Consider the following 22,347-nt stretch of genomic DNA (forward strand, 5'->3'; position numbering starts at 1 on the left):
CCGGAGACCCCAGGGATTCAACACGGGACATTCTGCATGCAAAAGGTCATACAGGTTTTCATAAACGCTCTAAAGAGTTTGGAGTGAGCAGTGAGGAAGGGGCCAAGTTTGCTGACGACACTAAATTGCTCAGGGTCCAAAAAACAAAAATACCTTTCCAAACTGAATGAATAAGTGGTAAATGCAATTCAGTGTAAAAAAGTGTAAAGCAGTGCATGTCAGGACAAACAAAATCTTAATTTCACCTAAACGCTCATGAGCTGGTGGACCAGGAACAAGTCCTTGGGGTCATAATAGATGGATCCATGAAGAAGTCAGTCTTTGCAGTCTGCAGCAACTTTAAAAAAATAAATCAAATTCCATGCTAGGGATCATTGGGGAAAGGAAGTGAAAATAAAACTGCCAGTATCATAATGCCGTTATACAGTGGTATCTCGGGTTAAGTACTTAATACATTCTGGAGGTGCGTTCTTAACCTGAAACTGTACTTAACCTGAAGCACCACTTTAGCTAATGGGGCCTCCCACTGCTGCCGCACTGCCGGAGCATGATTTCTGTTCTCATCCTGAAGCAAAGTTCTTAACCCGAGGTACTATTTCTGGGTTAGCGGAGTCTGTAACCTGAAGTGTATGTAACCTGAAGCGTATGTAACCTGAGGTACCAGTGTATAAATCTGTGGTGTGACTGCATTTGGAATACGGCGTACAGTTCTGGTTTCCTCACCTGTGAAAGGATACTGTAGAGTTGGCAAAGGTTCAGAAATGATCAAGGGGGTGAAGTGATACCCCTATGAAGAAAAGCTGCGGAGTTTGGGACTTTTTAGTTTAGAGCAGTGTTTCTCAACCTGTGGGTCCCCAGATGTTGTTGGACTACAACTCCCATCATTCCTAGCCAGCATGACCAGTGGTCAGGGATGGTGGGAGTTGTAGTCCAACAACATCTGGGGACCCACAGGTTGAGAACCGCTGGTTTAGAGGGAAGGTGAGGAAAAGGCGAGAGGGTAGAAGTTCATAAACTTGCGGATGGCATGGAGAAAGTGGATGGAGAAAAGATTTTCTCCCTCTTAACGCTGGGACTTGTGGACAACAATGAAGTTGAACTTTGGGAAATTCAGGACAGAAAGGACTTCTTCACGTGGCGCATGGTTAAACTCTGGAACTCTCTGCCCCAGGAGGCAGCAATGACCACCAAAGTGGATGGCTTTAAAAGAGGATTAGACAAATTTATGGAGGAGAGGGCTGTCGATGAGTGTTAAGCACAATGGCTCTGCTGTGTCTCCACGATCTGAGGCAACAACGCACCTGAATATCATTGGCGGTAGCAGGAGGGAAAGAGTCCTCCTGCGCTCAGATCCAGCTTGTAGGTTCCTCACAGGCATCCTGTTGACCCTTGTGAGAACAGGATGCTGGACTAGATGGGCCATTGGCCTGATTCAGCGAGCTCTCATGTTAAAAACGTTTATTCATTGTGTCTGAATTGTATTTACTCAGCTGAAGCAAGTTAGGTTAATCGGGTACCATCCCCCACTTGGCTATGAAGCTCTGACCCTACCTTGCAGGGTGGTTAGGAGGATAAAATGGAGGAGTGAGGGAAATGACATGCACCACTCCAAGCACAGGAGGGGAACCTCGGGCCCAGGGGCCAAATGGGGACCTCCATATCTTTCTCTGGCCCTTGGGATGCTCTCCAGACCACACCTGTCACCAGCCCTGCTTCACACACCCCTTAAGTGTTATTGCCTTGCTGGAATGTGTGCTTCAGCTGTGAAAGGGTGTGTGTGTGTGTGTGTGTGTGCTTATTTGTAGAAACTACCAAGCAAAGGTAAAACTTGTATTAATTTCCCTGCCCCCTTTCTCCTCTTGCACTGCCCACTACCAGGATGGGGCCCCCAGAAGGTTGCGCAGAAGGGCATGCAGCCCACCAGCTAAAATAAGGTTTCCCGCCCCTGGTCTCTGAGGGATGCGGGTGGCGCTGTGGTCTAAACCACAGAACCTAGGGCTTGCTAATCAGAAGGTCGGTGGTTCGAATCCCCACGATGGGGTGATCTCCTGTTGCTCGGTCCCTGCTCCTGCCAACCTAGCAGTTTGAAAGCACGTCAAAGTGCAAGTAGATAAATAGGTACCACTCTGGCAGGAAGGTACACAGTGTTTCTGTGTGCTGCTCTGGTTCGCCAGAAGCGGCTTAGTCATGCTGGCCACATGACCTGGAAAAACTGTGGACAAACACCGGCTCCCTTGGAGATGAGCGCTGCAACCCCAGAGTCATCCACGACTGGACCTAACGGTCAGGGGTCCCTTTACCTTTTACCCCTGATCTAGGAGGAAGGGTGGTACTTTTTAAGAAATGTAATAAATGTGAAGCTCCATATTGCATTTCCCCCTCTCTTCCAGGAATATTGGAAAGCAACAGGCTGAAGATCGTGAAGGTCAGGACTATCAATCAGACGATTGGGAACGCAGTCTATCATGCGGCCGATATGTCCGTCTGGTGGCAGATCCCTCAATACCTTCTGATTGGTTTCAGCGAGATATTTGCAAGCATTTCGGGTGAGTTTGGGAAGGGGAGCGCGGAAAGGTCTTGTGGCTCTTTGCTGTACAGCCATTTCATCCCATTGAATGAGGAGCCTTGGGCCACGGGGAGAATGCAAACCCCACCCCACCCCTGCCTTCCTCTCTGTGTGGCCCTCAAAACTCTCCCCAGGCCACATGCACCACTCTCTCCCAGCTTCCCACATCTAATGTGTTTTCTCTGGCCGGAAACATGTCTCTCAGCTCTGGGGAACACCTCTTTCTTATCTGGAGAACGGTGTGAGAGTACATGTAGAAACTAACCTCCTGTACAAGATGCAAAGCTCAAATTTCACGCTCTGCCCACTTTTGCCTCTGGCCCTGCCCATGCGGCCCTTGGAACGTTGCTTAGAAAGTAATGTGGCCCTCAGACTGGAAAAGCTTCCCCACACCTGATTTAAAAGCTCTCTCATCTGCCCTGGGGTCTTGCTTCCATTTCATACTTTTATGAAGCTGCTTTTAGGGGTCTGCAAAAGGGATGCAGGTGGCGCTGTGGGTTAAACCACAGAGCCTAGGGCTTGCCGATCAGAAGGTTGGCGGTTCGAATCCCCGGGACGGGGTGAGCTCCCGTTGTTCGGTCCCTGCTCCTGCCAACCTAGCAGTTCAAAAGCACGTCAAAATGCAAGTAGATAAATAGGTACCGCTCCGGCGGGAAGGTAAACGGCGTTTCCATGCGCTGCTCTGGTTCGCCAGAAGCGGCTTAGTCATGCTGGCCACATGACCCGGAAACTGTACGCCGGCTCCCTCGGCCAATAAAGCGAGATGAGCGCCGCAACCCCAGAGTCAGCCATGACTGGACCTAATGGTCAGGGGTCCCTTTACCTTTTAGGGATCGGCAGCTGGGGGGAAAAAAGCTCATTTTCGTTGTATTTGCAGCGTTTTCCACTTGGCAGTTATTTTATACGCTTTTGGGGGAGAGGGGGTTATTGAGGCGTTTTTTCTTCTTGTTTTTATTACCTATTTGGTGTTCTCAATTTTTTTATGTTGTGAAGAGCCCTGCCATCTTCGGATAAAGGGCAGTATGCAAATAATAATAATAATAATAATAATAATAATAATAATAATAATAATAATAATAATACAGTGGTATCTCGGGTTAAGAACTTAATTCGTTCTGGAGGTCCATTCTTAACCTGAAACTGAGGTACCACTTTAGCTAATGGGGCCTCCTGCTGCCACACAATTTCTGTTCTCATCCTGAAGCAAAGTTCTTAACCTGAGGTGCTATTTCTGGGTTAGCGGAGTCTGTAACCTGAAGCATCTGTAACCCGAGGTACCACCGTAATAATGTTGATAACGTTGGAGCCCTGTTTTGTGCCATGTCATCAAGGTCCATGGTCCAATCCCTGGCCACCCCAGTCAAGTTGTAAGACCTGGGAGGCAAGGGGATTTTCATCCTGACATCTCGGGGGGCTGCCCCTGCCCCTTGGCAGTTGACAGTGCAGAGCTGTATCCACCGAACCAATGGATTCAAGTTATGGGGGGGGGGGGGAGAAAAAGATCTAGCCTATCTCTTAGCAAGATTGCCCATGGGACACAAGTAGCTTTGATGGTGGGACAACGGTCTTTGCTGGGCTCTCTCTCCCTAGAGCTGCTTAAGCAGAGGCTGGGTGACCACCTCGCAGGGATGTTGTAGGAGTTGATTTTCTGCACTGGCACAATGTACAGTGGTACCTCGGGTTACATACGCTTCAGGTTACAGACTCCGCTAACCCAGAAATAGTACCTCGGGTTAAGAACTTTGCTTCAGGATGAGAACAGAAATCGTGCTCAGGCGGCGCAGCGGCAGCAGGAGGCCCCGTTAGCTAAAGTGGTGCTTCAGGTTAAGAACAGTTTCAGGTTAAGAACGGACCTCCGGAACGAATTAAGTACTTAACCCGAGCTCCCACTGTATTAGAACTGTTTTTAAGAGGTTTCATGTCCTGTTGTGTGTGGCCCTGGGCTCCTTTGAAAGGAAGGGAGGAATAGGGGAGCCTCATAACAGGAGGGGCTGTAGCTCAATGCTGGAACATGTGTTTAGTGTGCACATGGTCTCAGGCAGGGGTCAGCAAACTTTTTCAGACAGGTCCACTGTCCCTCAGACCTTGTGGTGGGCCGGACTATATTTTGAAAAAATATGAATGAATTTCTGTGCCCCACAAATAACCCAGAGATGCATTTTAAATAAAAGCACACATTCTACTCATGTAAAAACACACTGATTCCCGGACCATCCACGGGCCGGATTGAGAAGGCAATGGGGCCGGATCCAGCCCACGGGCCTTAGGTTGCCTACCCATGGTCTAAGGGCCAGACCCTGGCAGCCTCAGGCTTGTTTTCGTTTTAAAAAAGATCAGGTGATGGCAAAGACTTTTGCTGACTTTGGGAGCCACTGTCAATTAATGCAGATGGCTAAATGCACAAGGCTAGATGGCCCCAAGCTGCAGATGTTGCCAGTGCGTAGCTTGAAATTCGCTGCTCTAGCCCAAGAGGCAAGTGTCCTTGAGTATTTCCGTCCCCTGCCGGTTTCATGTAGTGTCCAGCAGTACAGGCTCCTATTGATTTTATTCTCTTTTCTCTCTTTCCTTCTTTTTCGTGGAATGCACAAATGGGAGGAGGGAGCGTGGCCGTAAAATCTCATTTTCTGGTCTGTTTCACACACATTCAGGGCTCATTAGCAAAAGCAAAGCAAGAAATAGCTCCAGCTTTGTGCCTCCGTTTCACATGCATGTTGTTTTGCGTAGACGTCGAATTTAATAACTGTTGCTCTCTTTTCTCTGCTCCTTTCCCTTCCTTTTTACTCCCTCTCGACACTCGACACCAGGATCACCATGGGCCAAAAACAAAGAATGCCAAAACAATTGATATTCTGTGCCTCATTTTTAAAGTGTCCCCTCCCCCCCGAAGTAAAGTTTAGTTGTTAATCTTCAACATTTAAGTTTAGTTTGGTTGATTAATAAAAGCAATGTCCCTTTGATTGAATACATCTTCACCTTTAAAATAAGTACAGTCATACCTCAGGTTGAATGTGCTTCAGGTTGAGCGCTTTCGGGTTGCGCTCCACAGCAACCCGGAAGTAACGGAGCGCGCTACTTTTGGGTTTCGTCGCTCGTGCATGCGCAGACACTCAGAATGACATCACGCGCATGCATGGAAGCTGCAAAATGTGACCTGCACATGCTCAGACGCGCCGTCACATCTTACATTCTATTCAGGATGCGAACGGGGCTCCGGAACAGATCCCGTTCGCATCCCAAGGTACCACTGTACCATATTGGCCCAATTATAAGCCACACTTTCCCCCCAAATTCCGATCTGGAAAATTTACAGTGCGGCTTATAATCAAGACCTTATGATGTGCTGCTGAAACAGCATCCCAGGAGGACCATTGGGGTTGTGGGACAACGGTGCGCCGTGCACCCGTGAATCCCAAGCTTTCCCTGAGCTGCCCGGGGGGGTGGGAGTTGCACCACTTTGCCAACAGGAATCTCCTCTTCCTCCTTCATTTTGACAGCTTGGGAGTCGCGGGCGGGCTGCGCCCCATTGCCCCACGTTCCTGGGATGCTTCCTGGGGGGAACTGCACCGCTTTGCCGACAGCATTCCCCCCTTCCCCGTTCTTTTTGACAGCTCTTGGGAGGCTCCCCCCAGGAAGCAGCCCGGGACCGTGGGGCAACGGTGCATCATCTATCCTCTGCCCCAAGCCAAGATAACACCTGATACAAGGCTGCCTTCGTTATATTCATTAAAAAAACAAACAAACTTAATTTATTATTATGATACTTTTATTCCCCCACCTTTTCCACTGACAGGATAAAAAGCAGATAAAAGCTTACAGGTAAAGCAAACAGCTAAACATTGATAGAATTAAAACTTTGGCATCCATTTCAATGGAGTACGCAACCGGGGGCGAAGTCAAACCGCTGCATTAGCAGTGCTGAAGTGACCTCCCAGGGGCGCAAGCCTGGGTGGTATATCTGGAGGTCCTGGGCTGCCTGGATGACAAGACACCCCCCCCCCCCGGCCTCATTGACGTTGTCCGAAGGAAAGCGCAGCAAAACATTTGGCACCAGGAGTTGCTGGAAGGATCATAGAATCATAGAATCATAGAGTTGGAAGAGACCACAAGGGCCATCGAGTCCAACCCCCTGCCCAGCAGGAAACACCATCAGAGCACTCCTGACATATGGTTGTCAAGCCTCTGCTTAAAGACCTCCAAAGAAGGAGACTCCACCACACTCCTTGGCAGCAAACTCCACTGTCGAACAGCTCTTACTGTCAGGAAGTTCTTCCTAATGTTTAGGTGGAATCTTCTTTCTTGTAGTTTGGATCCATTGCTCCGTGTCCGCTTCTCTGGAGCAGCAGAAAACAACCTTTCTCCCTCCTCTATGTGACATCCTTTTATATATTTGAACATGGCTATCATATCACCCCTTAACCTCCTCTTCTCCAGGCTAAACATGCCCAGCTCCCTTAGCCGTTCCTCATAAGGCATCGTTTCCAGGCCTTTGACCATTTTGGTTGCCCTCCTCTGGACACGTTCCAGTTTGTCAGTGTCCTTCTTGAACTGTGGTGAAAGGAGGCGTACAGGGCGCCATCCAACTGTCTTGGGGACTCCAGCAAGTCAGATTATTGTCTCCCCCACCCCACGTGAGCCAAGTTTGGTATCAGTGCACTTCTTCGCCCCAGGGGGGCGGGGAGAAGACTGCTTTCGGGGCTTTTTGCCACGTGTATCTTGATTTTTATACTCCGCCGTGTTACCTCCTTGCACAATCTTTATTATCAAAGCAGACATGAACTTGGTGGCCACAGAAACTTGTTACTCGCATGCCCCAAAGCTCTTCATGGTCTACCTTTTTAGGAGACGACTTTTTAGGACAACACCTCAGGGTGTTGTTTTGAGCAGGGCTTTGGAGGGACAGCTCTGCAGATCTGGCAATGTAGATGGCCCCATCTGCACTAGGCTTTAGGCTGCGACGGTGTAAATCGGGGCTTCGGAACCTTTTTTCAGTCAGAGGGCCATTTTCCTTACTGGGTGACCTTCCAGGGGCCACACGGCAGCCATTGGGCAGGGCCAGGGGCAAGAGCAGCTGGAGCAATTAATGTAGAATTAGGCTAACTTCTGTAAACACATACAGTGGCCATTGCAGTATTAATAATACATTTCAAGGCCAGGAGAATGTCTCCCCACCTATCCATTTCCCCAAATGCGGCCAGTGGAATTGCATTTTGGCTTCCTTAAAAATCCTTTGGGTGCCTCATCTGAAGAAAAGCCACTTCATTTGCTTCCGGGACGGAATACTGGCAGAAACTTGTAAAAGTTAACTTTTTCTCTCAGTAGTTCCACAGTGAAGCCACTAGGTGGCAGGATTTTAGATCCTCTTCACCACAGAAAGAAAATGTGGAAAAAAACTGTTCTGTCCTCAGGAATTTCAGCCCCTGTCGTTTTGCTTTTTTATATTTATACTTTTTTATATTTCTGCTTAGAAAAACTCAAAGAGGCCCTGTTCAATGTGGTGGGTATATTACGCTGCAGAGTTATACCAGGTGTCTTTTTAAAGTTGTTTGTGGACAAACATTTGGTTCTGTTTTGTATCCCAGTTCAAAAAGCGAGAATTGTCCTTCAAGGGCCTTGCGATTTGTTCAGGTTATCCCACAATCCATACTGAAAGGGTCAGGTTGACTGTGGACTAGCCACTGTCTCTCAGCCTAGCCTACCTTAAGGGGTTGTTGTGAGGGTGAAATGAAGGGAGGGGAGAGAAAATGTATGCCTCCCTGTTTTTTTGTTTTTTTGTTTGTTTTTTAAAAAGTCACTATAAAATCCATAATAATTAAAATACACAATGGTACAGTTCCAAGAAAAAAATTAAAATATCTGTGATTAAAATTTGCAACGAAACAAGCTTGTTAAAAGGCTTAGCAATTGAACAGTTAAAAGTGTGATTAAAATAAGTAATTGGGTCTTTGGTCGCAAATTTCAAAGAGACTGGAGTAAATTTATTTGGTATATGAACAATTATTGTAGAAATGTGAAGACACTAGCGGGACTGAAATAAATCCAGGAAGGATAAACTTTAAAACTTTTCAGACCAAAGAGATAGAGTTGACTACAAGGATATTAAGGTCAGAAATTGATAATTTAAAGTGTGATACAAAGATCTGAAAATTAAAAAAAACCAGAGGGACAGAGGGAAGGGACAGAGGGAAGTCACAAACTCGGCAGAGCAAAGAGTAGATTTCTTTGTTATTGCAAGGTTGGATTTGTTGTGTTATAAAAGGAAAAACTAATAAAAATTATACAGAAAATAAATAAATAAGTAATTGGGAAGGTCAAGTTCAGAGGAAGCCTTGCCTAAACTGGTGTGTCTTCAAGAGCCGACAAATGCCAATACTGATGGGCCTGTCGTCTTTCAGCCTGGAGGCATTTTGCAGGGATGGAAAAGCCCACCTTTGTGTTACCACAATCTGAGCACCATCAGGCTGTGAGAAAAAACAACCAGGTTTTGTTTGCTCATCTTAATGCCCTTGCTCACAGCTGTCCTGTATCCAGGGCAGCTGTCTACCAGATCCATCTGGTACACAGGCTGAGACCCTACCTGCCCGCGGACTGTCTCGCCAGAGTGGTGCATGCTCTGGTTATCTCCCGCTTAGACTACTGCAATGCGCTCTATGTGGGGCTACCTTTGAAGGTGACCCGGAAACTACAACTAATCCAGAATGCGGCAGCTAGACTGGTGACTGGGAGCGGCCGCCAAGACCACATAACACCGGTCTTGAAAGACCTACATGGGCTCCCAGTACGTTTCCGAGCACAATTCAAAGTGTTGGTGCTGACCTTGAAAGCCCTAAACAGCCTCGGTCCAGTATATCTGAAGGAGCATCTCCACCCCCATCATTCAGCCCAGACACTGAGGTCCAGTGCTGAGGGCTTTCTGGTGGTTCCCTTGCTGCGAGAAGTCAAGTTACAGGGAACCAGGCAGAGGGCCTTCTCGGTAGTGGCACCCGCCCTGTGGAACGCCCTCCCACCAGATGTCAAAGAAATAAACAACTACCTGACTTTTAGAAGACATCTTAAGGCAGCCCTGTTCAGGGAAGTTTTCAATGTGTGACATTTTAATGTAGATTTAATCTTTGTTGGAAGCCGCCCAGAGTGGCTGGGGAAACCCAGCCAGATGCTCGGGGTATAAATAAATTATTATTATTATTATTATTATTATTATTATTATTATTATTATTATTATTATACTGGGTGGTGACTGCGAACCGTAATGGCGATGCAGTGCTGGAAACAGTAAACCGCTGGATACCAGTTGTTGAGAATCACTAGTGGAGATGATGCTGTTGCTTAGGCAGCTGGTTTGCCACTGTGCCATTCACAACAGACCTCTTGCTGTTTCCTGACTGCCCTCTGCACCCGATGAGCCATAATAAATGGGAAGGAACCAGATCTCGAGCTTGTCATTGCAAGCTTGTCATTGAGAGCCAGCAGTGGTGTAGTGGTTAAGAGCGTAGTCTTGTAATCTGGTGAACTGGGTTCGATTCCCTGCTCCTCCACATGCAGCTGCTGGGTGACCTTGGGCCAGTCACACTTCTCTGAAGTCTCTCAGCCCCACTCACCTCACAGAGTGTTTGTTGTGGGAGAGGAAGGGAAAGGAGAATGTGAGCCGCTTTGAGACTCCTGAAGGGGAGTGAAAGGCGGGATATCAAATCCAAACTCCTCCTCCTCCTCCCCTTCTTCTTCTTCTTCTTCTTCTTCTTCTTCTTCTTCTTCTTCTTCTTCTTCTTCAATGTTCTAAAACTGGCATTCGGCACTGCACAAAGAGTCCGCAGGGAGCATGCGGCCCCATCTGTTCTCATGGTACACCTTCCCATCTTCAATGCTGGATCATCTTTATATGTGAGACGATGTAGATGTTGCAGGGCCTTCCTTTATTTAGATTTGGGTGCAACAACTTCCTCTCCTATGCAACTGGCATTCAGAGGCCTACTGCCTCCCACGGCGGAAGCAGAAGACAGCGATTGAGGCTAGTGGCCAGTGGCGTAGCGTGGGGGGTGCAGGGGGGGCCGGCCGCACCGGGCGCAACATCTGGGGTTAGGGCAAATCCATGGGTTAGGGGGCGCAAATCCACAGGTTAGGGGGCGCAAATCCACGGGTTAGGGGGCGCAAATTACTTGCCTTGCCCCGGGTGCTGACAACCCACGCTACGCCACTGCTAGTGGCCACCGATAGCCTTACGCTCCATGACTTTGTCTAAATCCCTTTTAAAGACGGTCTCTCTCTGAACCATCCCCTCAGCTTACTACATAGTTAAGTGATTGCTGATCCACTTCTATTTGAAGTACCCGTAGGGGCAACTTATTTGCTGACGAAGAATCATTATTGAAACAGTTCGTTATCCGGGAAAACTGTTCTACACTTGGAGCCCTCATCGCCGCACTTCTGCAGGATTTTGACTGTTGAAAGACAATTTGCCTTCATGTCAGCGTGTTTTGATACTGACTGATCCCGCTTTCTGATTCTGTGCATGGAACATTTATTTGACTCTGATTACTTGCGACTTTATGCAAGGATGACATATTTTCTGCTTATGAAGTGTGAAACAATATAATGTTAATAATATTTTGTTAGATCATTATTAGCCGCGTGTTGCTTGTGGTTGTTTAGAGTTTTCTGTTTTTGCAACACAGGGAATTTCCTGGCCATACTCAGCCAAATAGAAACAATGGTCTGACTCAGTATAGGGCAGTTTCCTATGTTGTTGGTGGTGGACTTTGAGGTTCTGTTAAAGAAGCATATAGAATCATATACAGTGGACGCTCGGGTTGCGAATGTGATCCATGCGGGTTTCTTCCGGGTTTTGGGTGTCGTGCACGCGTGGGTTGCAATTCAGCACTTCTGCGCATGCGCAAAGCACAATTTAGCACTTCTGCACATGCATGACCCCCGAAACCCAGAAGTAACCTGTTCCGGTACTTCCGGGTTTCAGTGGTCCGTAACCCAAAAAAACACAACCTGAAGCGGCTGTAACCCGAGGTATGACTGTAACTATTAAACTCGAAATGACCCCCTGGGGTCATCTCGTCCAGTTCCCTGAAATGCAGGAATCGCAGCTAAAGAATCACCGGCGTATGGTCATCCCACCTCTGTATAAAAACCTCAAACAAAGGAGAGTCCACCTTCCGAGGGAGCCTGTCCCACTGTCAAACAGGTCTTAGAATCAGAAACTTCTCCCTAATGCCGAACCCAGAAATATAAAGCTTGGCCCACCTTTTTGCAGGGTGGATTTTAAAAGTAGGCACCAGTGCTTTTGAATTGTGCTTGGAAAACTGTCTGGCAGCCTGCGTAGTTATTTTTAAGTTTTCTTCCAGCATGCAACATGCTTCCGCTTTCGAATCCTCTGCAGCCCGAGTGTTGGGATAAAACGCAAGAGTTTGTGTTTGAACTGGAGTCTCCCTGCCGCTCTTAATTGCTTTTTGACATTTGTCCACCCCTCTTCCAGTTGCTCTACAAAGCTTTTGTTTCAATCTTCTGGTGGTTATCTGAGCTAAAAGGCAAATAATGAGAAGCTCAGCACCTCAGAGATGGGAGTCTGATATTCTGGGAGAGTGGCTGATTGTCGAACGCTTTGGTTGGATATTCTGGGAGAGTGGCAGAGTGCTGAATGTTTTGATGGGACTCTCCATTGCGCTGTTCCGTTAAGCCCTTCAATTTGCATAATAAGTTGAATTGCAGCAATTATGACACATTCCTTGCTTTGAAACGCACGTGTCCTTTCCTTTGCACAAAGAGCCCAGATTTCGTACGGAGTAGAAACCAGGCTCTGTTTATAGCAGTCTTTTATCCAGCAATACGAGCTCAACTTCAGAGGCTTTTAGAAATGCAGCCATCGTCTTTCGTCTGCAATCCTGTTTGCAAAGTCAGAGGCACCTGGATAATCTTGCTGCAGTTGCAGAGCAGTGATGGGGAATCTGCGTCCTTCCAAGATGCCGTTGGACTCTCAGCTTCTCCAGCAAGCATGCCCAGTTGTCAGAAACAATGGCATGAGCCTCCCCTAAAAAAACACCCCCTAAGTTGAACAAAAGTTGGGGTTCGGGGCTGACGTAAGGTCAGGCTGATGTTTTAAAAGCCTCTCTGGAGGGCTGTGAATTCTGCCTATCACTAGAAGCATTCGTTTATGCAAAGGAAGAGACATAGGTGCACAGAGACTGAGTTGTAAGTGTGTGTAATCGAAGCAATGTCTACATGGCAGTTAAGGCACTTCCCTTAACTTATCCCTTCCATGCTTTTGGGACATGAGTAAATATGTGAGGTTTAAACCCTTAAACCAAAGGGTTTTGGTCCTCCATCACTCTGCTGGCAGGTGGTCCTTACACGGCCACCTAATCCAGGCCCCTCAAAGCAGGGTTGGATTTTTCTTATACCATGGCTCTGGGTCGTCCTCCTCTCTCCTACGGAGCACCCTGTTGCAACACCTTTAATAAAGATCAGGCTTACTAGCTGCTTTGCTTCTCAATATTCTCTGGTTGGTCTCTGTTATTTTCTCCTACCGATAGAGAACCTACAAAAGGACTCTATATGGGCTCTTGGGTACCCCATAAGGGGAAAGCAGCAGTTTTATTACTTATATCACCTGCTGTATGTTTTCAGCTGCTGCCTTCATGGTACAGTGTTACCTCTGGTTGCGAACGGGATCCGTTCCGGAGGTCCGGCCACATTCCAAGGAATTCGCAACCAGAGGACTGCTTCTGCGCATGCGTGCGGCGCAGTTTAGTGCTTCTGCACATGTGCACAGCACATAGAGCACTTCTGCGCATGAGTGCGTGACGAAACCCGGAAAAATACTTCCGGGTTTGCCGCATTCGCATTCCGACGTTTACGTATCCAGAGGGATACGTAAGCGGAGGTATGACTGTATTGCTAATGTTGTGGTTTTATTGCGCATTTCAGCCTTTTATGATGGTAAATCAGTTGTGGGGAACCTTTGACTTTTCAGATGCTTACTGAACTACAACTCCAATCACCCCTGGTTGTTGGCCATGCTTGCTGGGGCTGATACAAATAAACCTGTAATTATATCTGTCGCTCACTGTCTTAGAAAGTGCTATAAACATTACAGATAATGTGTGATGAACCTGTGGGTCCACAGGTTTTGAGCCCCTGTCTTCATGGCCTTTATACTCGTGAAGAAATGTTGTCCAAAATAATGGATAGAATTTGCCTTAATGCCTCTCCCCCTTTGTTCTTTTGTTCCAGGTCTGGAATTTGCATATTCTGCTGCTCCCAAATCTATGCAGAGTGCTATTATGGGTCTCTTTTTCTTTTTTTCCGGAATTGGGTCTTTTGTTGGATCAGGGCTTCTGGCTTTGGTGTCTATTACAGCGATTGGCTGGATGAGTAATCACACAGATTTGGGTAAGTTATTTATGTGTTTGTTTATTATTTATTTATTTATGTTCCAGCATGTTAGAGGAAAAAGAAAGCAGAGTACTTATTCCTAAAGCTGCCGCATGCTGTTAATTTAAAAAACTTTCCTATCTTAGGCACGGCTGTTTTTTCTAACCTGCAATTTTCAGTGGCAACCTTCACCAGAGGAGGCATTTTAAAAGCTGAGCAACGATTACACAGAAATTCCGAAACGACCCTGTAATAATTCCACCCCCCACCCCCGTATAACAATGCTGGTTCGTTCGTTACTATCTTTAGAATGCTCTTAGAGGCTGCTCTGGAGAAATTGTTCGCTGAGCAAAGCAGTTGACACTGGGGTGTTCTTTTATTTTGGTGCCCTCTGAGCAAACTAGCTGGTTATAGACCAACCAAGGGATTGTAACTACTATCTTCTGGTTGCAGATCCCTCCTTCCTTCCTGGGGAAAGGCGACTGAGAGGGTTGTGGGGGAATAGCTTCAGATATTGCCAGATGAGATGGACTATCTGAATCCATGCTAGCCTGGGTTCAGGCTTGGTTGGGGGACAAATAAGCCTCTATCATTCTAATGGATGAACTTTATTATTATTATTATTATTATTATTATTATTATTATTATTTATTTATTTATGTATGCATACATACGTACCCCGCCCATCTGACCGGGTTTTCCCAGCCACTCTGGGCAGCTCCCAACAGAATATTAAAAACACGATAAAACATCAAACATTAAAAACTTCCTGATACAGGGCTGCCTTCTAAAAGTCAGATAGTTTATTTTCTTGACATCTGAAGGGAGGGCGTTCCACAAGGGAAGCACCACTACCGAGAAGGCCCTCTGCCTGGTTCCCCATAACCTCACTTCTCGCAGTGAGAGGACTGCCAAAAGGCCCTCAGCGCTGGACCTCAGTGGCCGGGCAGAACGATGGGGGTGGAGACGCTCCTTCAGGTATACTGAGCCGAGGCTGTTTAGGGCTTTAAAGGTCAGCACCAATACTTTGATTTGTGCTTCAAAACGTACCGGGAGCCAATGTAGGTCTTTCAGGACCAGTGTTGTATAGTTGTATGCCGCATTCTGGATTAGTTGCAGTTTCCGGGTCACCTTCAAAGGTAGCCCCATGTAGAGCACATTGCAGTAGTCCAAGTAGTCCAAGATGGAAGGACAGGAGGAGTGCCATGCTGCTGCTGCTGCTCAATCTCTCAGTGGCCTTCAGAACCACTGGCTATAATATCCTTCTGGACTGACCCTGCTGGATGGGTCTCAGTAGCACTGAGCTACAATGGCTCTGTTCCTACCTGCAGGGTTGTGAACAAAGACCAGCAGGAGAGTCTTGTCTGACCTCCTGCTGTTTATGCCACAGGACACCATGCACCTAAAGATATGTAATGAAGGTGCTGTTGTGATGCATCCAAGGGAACAGGGGCAATTGGCAGGCCCCCAGCTAGCTCCAGCTCACTGGCCAGTTGCCAGTTGACCTCCAGTCCTTGGTTCTGCATCAATCAGCAACTCAGAGCTTCAAAGGCCTTTCAGAAGCTGAGCATGCAAGCCAGCAGATAAAACAAACTTCACGACGGAAGGGCAGACAGAGGCATATGTAAAGCATATTTACAAGCAGTTTATTCAGCATAGATCAAGACAAAGAAAACATGTCTGCTCTCCTTCATGTCCCAAGCAAGAAGCATAAAGCAAAAGCTATACACAAACTAAAGTTCCCAGCAAGCTGTGCTGGAATGTAAACAGGCATGTGACATACAACAGCTCCACACATCTGTTTAGGTGGAATGAAATATCAATATCCCAACAGGTGCCAGGCGAGCCTCCCTGGGGAGAGCATTCCACAAATGGGGAGCCACCACAGAAAAGGCCCGTTCTCACGTTGCCACCCTCCGGACCTCTCGTGGAGGAGGCGCACGAAGAAGGGGGGCCTCTGTTGATGATCACAGGGTCCGGGTCGGTTCAAATGGGGCAAGGCGGTCCTTGAGGGATTGTGGTCCTGATGCCAATTGCATGGGATGGGGGCAGCAGCCTTCCAGCTGGGGGCGCTGTTGTGCTTTGCAGTGCAGCAAGGCAAGGCCCAAGCAGACTGTAAGACAAGGCAAAGTGAGACACGGTTCAAGGGGAAGGCAAGGCAAGTGAGGATTCAGACTGGACACAAAGCTTAAGGCAAGGCTCAGTGTGTCCTCTGGGAAATCCAGAGCTTTGCAGTTGCTCCAGCAAGGAACACACTGAAGCCCAAGCCCTTATATAGCAGCAGTAATAACATCGGGGCAGCCTAATAGTTAGCACCACCTCCTTTGTAAGATGCTGCTCTGCTCAGAGGCACCTGAACATTTCCAGACATCTCCTTCTGCTGCAGTGGAGTATGGAGAGCCTCAGTTTTTCCTGGGCCTTCAGCCATGGAGTCCTCTGAGCTAGAGGATGGCAGTGCCTTCATCCCCTGAAGCCGACGAGCCTCACTCCAGGGCCGTGGCAGGGACTTCCTGGGAGACACCTGGTTGGAGACTGTGGAAAGCAAGGTGTTGGCCTGGACGGGCCTTTGGTCTGAGCCAGCAGGGTTGCTGTTACAGTACAACAGTGGTTCCCAGATTTCGGGGGGCCATTCGCCCCATAAACTCAGTCCCAGAGCCCCCTGCTGTATAAAAAGCATTGTTTAGATTAGCGGATTGCACAAGGAGCATGATAACACAGTAAAATTCAAAGCAGCAGCAATTAATTGCTCATTTACCGTATTTTTCGCTCTATAAGACGTACTTTTTTCCTCCTAAAAAGTAAGGGGAAATGTGTGTGCGTCTTATGGAGCGAATGCCGGCTGCGCAGCTATCCCAGAAGCCAGAACAGCGAGAGGGATTGCTGCGCAGTGCTCCCTCTCGCTTTTCTAGTTTCTGGCTTAGCCACACACAGCCTCTTCAGGGCAGCAGGGAGCCTTCATCCCGCTGCCCTGAAGAGGCTGCACAGCTATCCCAGAAGCTGGAAGAGCAAGAGGGATCAGTGCGCACCGATCCCTCTTGCTCTTCTGGCTTCAGGGATAGCCACGCAAAGTCTCTTGAGCGCAGCGGGGGTGCTCCTGCCTCTTCACTCAAGAGGCTTTGCGTTGCTTTCTTGTTTCTTGTTTTCCTCCTCTAAAAACTAGGTGCGTCTTATGGTCGGGTGCGTCTTATAGAGTGGAAAATACGGTATTCAAAATCCAACCCAAACTGTCTAGCCTAATGAATTCAACAAAATGGGTGAACGTGATCCATTGATGCCGACTTTTCCAAATCTGATAGTCACTGGCATCTCCAGCACAACCCCCAGGTAATCCCACCGCCCCCCCCCCCAAGGAAACAGCACCATCCACTTTGAGGACCGCTGTGTTGCGACATTGGTGGAGCTGCTCTGAGGTATAGAGAAGGTTTGATAGAGAAGGGGGGGAAACCTCATAGAAGGCTCAGAGCCAGGAGAACTATCCCAGGCAGAATCATTTCCCCCGGCTGATTGATCCAATTTCCTCCACGTGCCGCAGCAGCACAGTGTTAACTGTGTTGGCTCAAATCACTGTGTTTCTTTAGCTCCCCCTCGCCACTTAATTTGCCCACAAACACTCAAGTGCCAACCCAGCCCCCATGAAACAATTAAATTATTTCTGGAGTTTTAAAAATGGAGATTTTCATGGCGTTAACATCCTGACCTGTAAAAGGGAAATTGCTGCTTTTAAAAGACTCGGCCTCTGCATTGTTGTTTTTTTCATGTCAAGTGCAAAGCCCCTTTGGGCTCTTACTAGAGCTTGCAATTATAAATCCATTTAATTGAATCTTACGTTTTACGTAATTAAAGTAATTTCAACTTGACATGTATGCACAAACAAGGATTGATGAGTACAGAATTTTTTCTGACTCCCCACCACCCTGGTCCCTGCCCAGTTCTAAGTACAGTGGTGCCCCGCAAGACGAATGCCTCGCAAGACGGAAAACTCGCTAGACGAAAGGGTTTTCCGTTTTTTGAGCTGCTTCGCAAGACGAATTTCCCTATGGGCTTGCTTCGCAAGACGAAAACGTCTTGCAAGTTTGTTTCCTTTTTCTTAACACCGTTAATACAGTTGTGACTTGACTTCGAGGAGCAACTCATAGAACGCAGTGTACATAGTAGCCTTTTTTGAGGTTTTTAAAGACTTTGGTGATTTTTGAAGCTTTTCCAAAACTTCTTTTGCAGCCATTTGGTAAGTTAAGCTTTTAAAACTTTTTTGGGGGGTTTTGGATTTTGGGTTGGGGTGTTTGCAATTCAAGGACTTGGTGTTGGGGAGGGGTTTGCAAGAATCTGGAAGCTTGTGTGTTTGTTTTCTGCATTTTTATGATTTTTTGTGACCATTGGGCCACTCTGCTGTTTTTTAAAAAAAATTCTGGGTTTGAATTTTGAAATGCTCTTTACAGTATGTGTGACTTTAAAGAGCACTTAATAAACTCTTGTTGTACCAAATTTGGCTTTGTTTGGACTTTTTTTGACCATAGGAACGCATTAATTGATTTTCAATGCATTCCTATGGGATTTCGTGCTTCGCAAGACGAAAAATTCGCTAGACGAAAAAATTCACGGAACGAATTTATTTTGTCTTGCGAGGCACCACTGTAGTAACTATAATGAACCAATAGGGTAGTCCTCCTGAGGTCTATTGGACTCTGTGTGTGGACATGCAACATTAGCAAACAAAGTTCCCTTAACAGAAGCGTAATTTTCAACCAATGAGCTTTCCTAATTTAGGAAACTAAACCCTAGTTTTGAAGGAAAGCTGAGTGCAAGCCCTGTGCGGGTGAACTGAAGTGTCTTAATTGAAGAGCAAGATCTCAGGAAAGTTTTCACACGGTTCCAAGAAAAGGAAACTGCTAGACGGCTCCAGTATGATTAAAAAACACAGTTTCCTATTGAGGGACGGCTTCTGTAGACAGAAAATACTTTAGCCCATGGGCTGCTCTCTAGAGAATCAAGCAGCTCCCAAGAATACAGGCAACCCACGTCATCCACAGGGCTTCGGGTCCAGGGATTATGCGCATGTACGAAAATTGTGTATAGCTAAAATTGCCTTTTCCTCGGCTGGCAAGGGGCGGGAGGAGCCCTGCAGGGAGGCCTCCTCATGTCTCCACGTCTTCCCTTTCTCCACGTGAGTGACCGAAGACCGGCCGCCTTTGTAGCTGTCACCTATGCATCCCTCTACCCTGCATAGGTGGAAATGGGGAGTGTGCCTAGTCTGCAAGGGGGGGGGGAGAGCCGCCCCACAGCTAGCCATCCCACTTTCTATAAGGTGGCCAGGGAGGGGAAGGGCCAGAGGTATGGGGAAGCTGGAGGCCCCAAGTGGGCCTGGAGCATAGAGCCTTGTGAGATCATTGTGGGTTCGAAATCTTGCATCATCTCCACTCCCAGAGCTGTTAGCCTTGCAGGCTCGCCAGGCAGGACTTGCCTGGTCAGGTGTAGTTTTTGGACCGACAGAAAGGAGGAGGGAAGCAAGCAGAGAAGGCAGAGAGAGATGCAGGCAGAAGGAAAAGGCTGGGATAGAGCGGCAGCGGAGCACATATGCTTGGAATCGTGGGTGTTAAATGCACATAAGACAGAGGTCGGCAACCTAAGGTCCACAGGCCAGTTCCAGCCCGAATGGGTTCTGGATCCAGCTCCTGGACGGTCCAGAAATCTCCCCATGGTTCTGATTCATATAGTTTGGGCTGCACCATTTTTTCTTTGGAAATCACTTCTGCGCAGGTGTGATTTTCGGTGTCTGGGCATGCGCAGAAGCGATTTCCAGCGCTGCGCCGGTCCGGCCCGCTGACGATCTCCACAGGAGTGATCCGGCCCATGCCCGGTAAGCCTTGCCGACCCCTGACATGAGATGTGAGTTGCCCATAGGAAAACCAGCCAACCTCACTGTAAAGCTAGCATTAGTGTTTCTCTTTTGGCAAAATGTTTCTGTGTTCCAGCTACGTGGAATGGCATTACTTCGTGTAATGGCATGAACTTACCTTGTCTCTCTCTCTCTCTCTCTCTCTCTCTCTCTCTCTCTCTCTCTCTCTCTCTTTTCCCCCTAGGTAACATCAATGGGTGCCATTTAAACTACTACTTTTTTCTGCTGGTTGCTATTCAAGGAGCAACCCTTCTCCTTTTCCTTATTGTGTCTGTCAGATATGACCGCCAAAGATCCCGGACTAATGGACCTCCCGCCAGTGTGCGGACCTGACATCTGCAATGAAAGAGCAGCTTTTATGACCGACGTTTGACGTCAGATGAACCATCCATCTCTGAGGTCTTAAATGCTAATACAGTGGCCGTTTGTGGCCAGGAAACATTTTCTTTAAACTTGCATGTTAACATTGCGTTCTTGCCTCAGCCCTCTTTGTTCCTTCCCCTGTAAAAGTAGGTAAGTGCCTTATGTTAGCAAGATGGCCTTGTCTTGCCCAGTGCCCAGAGACATGGCCCAAGCTCTGTTTTTCAACTGTGTTACCCTCGGGCACAGATGCACAGAAGATGCAACGAACTTATTCAAAGCTGTTTCCTTCAGTCTGTTGAAGCTGGGGATGATTAGCCTTTGGATACAGAAGCGATGAATGACTGCCTACTAAGGAGACGTTTAATTTCTTTGAAGAATGACTTTGAAGGAAATGAGCAAAAGAAGGTTGCTTGCCATTTCCCCTTGCTTATCCATTTCCCCAGAAATAATGTTCTCCTTTCTTAAAACGGAAGTGTCGGTGTGGATGGGGGTGAGAAGTCTCTGTTGGTGGTGTTGGTTATATGGGAATGAAGTGGTGTGGAATTTTTTTATTCCTGTGTTGTCCAAAAAGGGAAGCAACTTCAACCTACGTGGTATTTTCCGCGGCAAAAGTTATGAAACTACTGTAATGAACAGGCCTCGCTGTGCAACATGGTGGTCCTTCTGTTGCTGTCTCATTTCTATCCGTTAAATCATTTCGTGGCGGGAAACTGAGCTGGTATCAGAGTCTTTCCTTTTCCTTTCTTTTCTGTTGCCTCACGCCTTGAGAATTTATCCTTTTCTTTCTTAGGTAGGAGTTGAAATGTACTCAAGCGTTTGGGATATATTGTGTGCTGTGAATAAGCAAATCTGTTGCTGTTCCCTCATTTTTAGGTCACTTTCCCATTTAAAAGCTGATGGCGCGGATGGGAGTAGAAACTAAAAGTATTTGAAAGTGTAATTTGAGCTAGGTTGGATGGACATTCTGAAGGGCACAGCCAATTTGTAATGGAGGCCCAAGATGGATGGAAGTTGTTTGTGGGGGACCTTGGCAATCTGTGTGCCAAAACAAGGCCCAAGAATCTACATTGACTGCTAGCCAAACAGGTTCTCCATTAAAACCCCATCTTGTGGAGGACAAGGCTCTTGTATATAAATCAGGAAGAGGGAACATTTGACCCTCCTGAAGTTGGACTCCCAGCTCCCATCAGCTTCAGCCAGCTTGCGCAGTGGTCAGGGATGATAGGAGATGTAGCCCCAAACAATCTGAAGGGCCGCAGGTTCTCCACCCCTGACGTAAATCTGCCTTGAGCTTCTCAGCAGAGGGGTGTGCCGTAGAAGCAGTTGGGTTTCCTCAGTCATTTTCCTAGCCTTCTTAATTAACCTAATGAAAGGAAGAGCCTTTATTTCATCTCGCATGTACCTCGCTCAAATGTTCTCTATTTCTCACAGGGCCTAATTTTCAGCCACATAAAAAGCAGTATTTTGCACAGAAATTGCGGAGTTCTGGCAAGTGGGAGTCAACTTCACCTAATAACAAATGGTTTTTCAACTTTTTTTATTTTTGGTGAGGAGGTGATTAATTTTTAAGAGTATTCAAACATTGGAATGGAAAAGGCGCATTTGGTTTTCTATAATTCAAGTACCTTCATTTGGAAATGTTTACAAAAGCCCATGTGCGGGGAACCTGTGTTCTAGGGTGAATAAAAAAATATGCTGCAGGTATTCTGTTCTCTGTAGTCTTTGATGCTCCCCCTTCTGCTGTTGAACACCAAGAAGGCGCATCGTGGCTTTGCAAGTTTGCTGAGATCCATACAGACAAAAGAAGACGATCTGCTGGACCAGACCAAAAGGAAAATCTTGCTGGACTTGTTCAGCAGAACTGCCTGGCATGATGCCTGAGAAAAACAAGGCCTAAAGCAGGAATAATCTAGGTTTTATATCAGGTTTCCTCAACCTCGGCCCTCCAGATGTTTTGAGACTATAATTCCCAGCATCCCTGACCACTGGTCCTGCTAGCTAGGGATCATGGGAGTTGTAGGCCAAAATCATCTGGAGGGCCAAGGCTGAGAAAGCCTGTTCTATATGTTAACACTTTATAATTCCTGAACAGGGATGGGGAATTTTTTTCAACCTGAGGGTCATGTTTCCTTTTGGGAAGGTTTCCAAGGGC

General features: G+C 47.2%; 1 protein-coding gene across 2 annotated transcripts in view; it reads left to right on the forward strand.

Annotated features, from left to right (window-relative positions):
- The window catches only part of SLC15A4 (solute carrier family 15 member 4), a 55,188-nt gene extending 33,289 nt beyond the window's left edge, over positions 1–21,899 (forward strand). For both annotated transcript variants that reach the window (XM_083590241.1, XM_083590242.1), the window contains exons 6-8: positions 2,391–2,546; positions 13,799–13,957; positions 20,017–21,899. In XM_083590241.1, coding sequence (XP_083446367.1) covers positions 2,391–2,546; positions 13,799–13,957; positions 20,017–20,165 — 464 coding nt within the window. In that variant the 3' untranslated portion in view covers positions 20,166–21,899. The remainder of the gene's footprint in view (positions 1–2,390; positions 2,547–13,798; positions 13,958–20,016) is intronic.
- The last annotated feature ends 448 nt before the right edge of the window (positions 21,900–22,347 follow it).

This window comes from Podarcis filfolensis (genome assembly GCF_964270895.1).
Source record: "Podarcis filfolensis genome assembly, chromosome: 16".
Taxonomy (NCBI): domain Eukaryota; kingdom Metazoa; phylum Chordata; class Lepidosauria; order Squamata; family Lacertidae; genus Podarcis; species Podarcis filfolensis.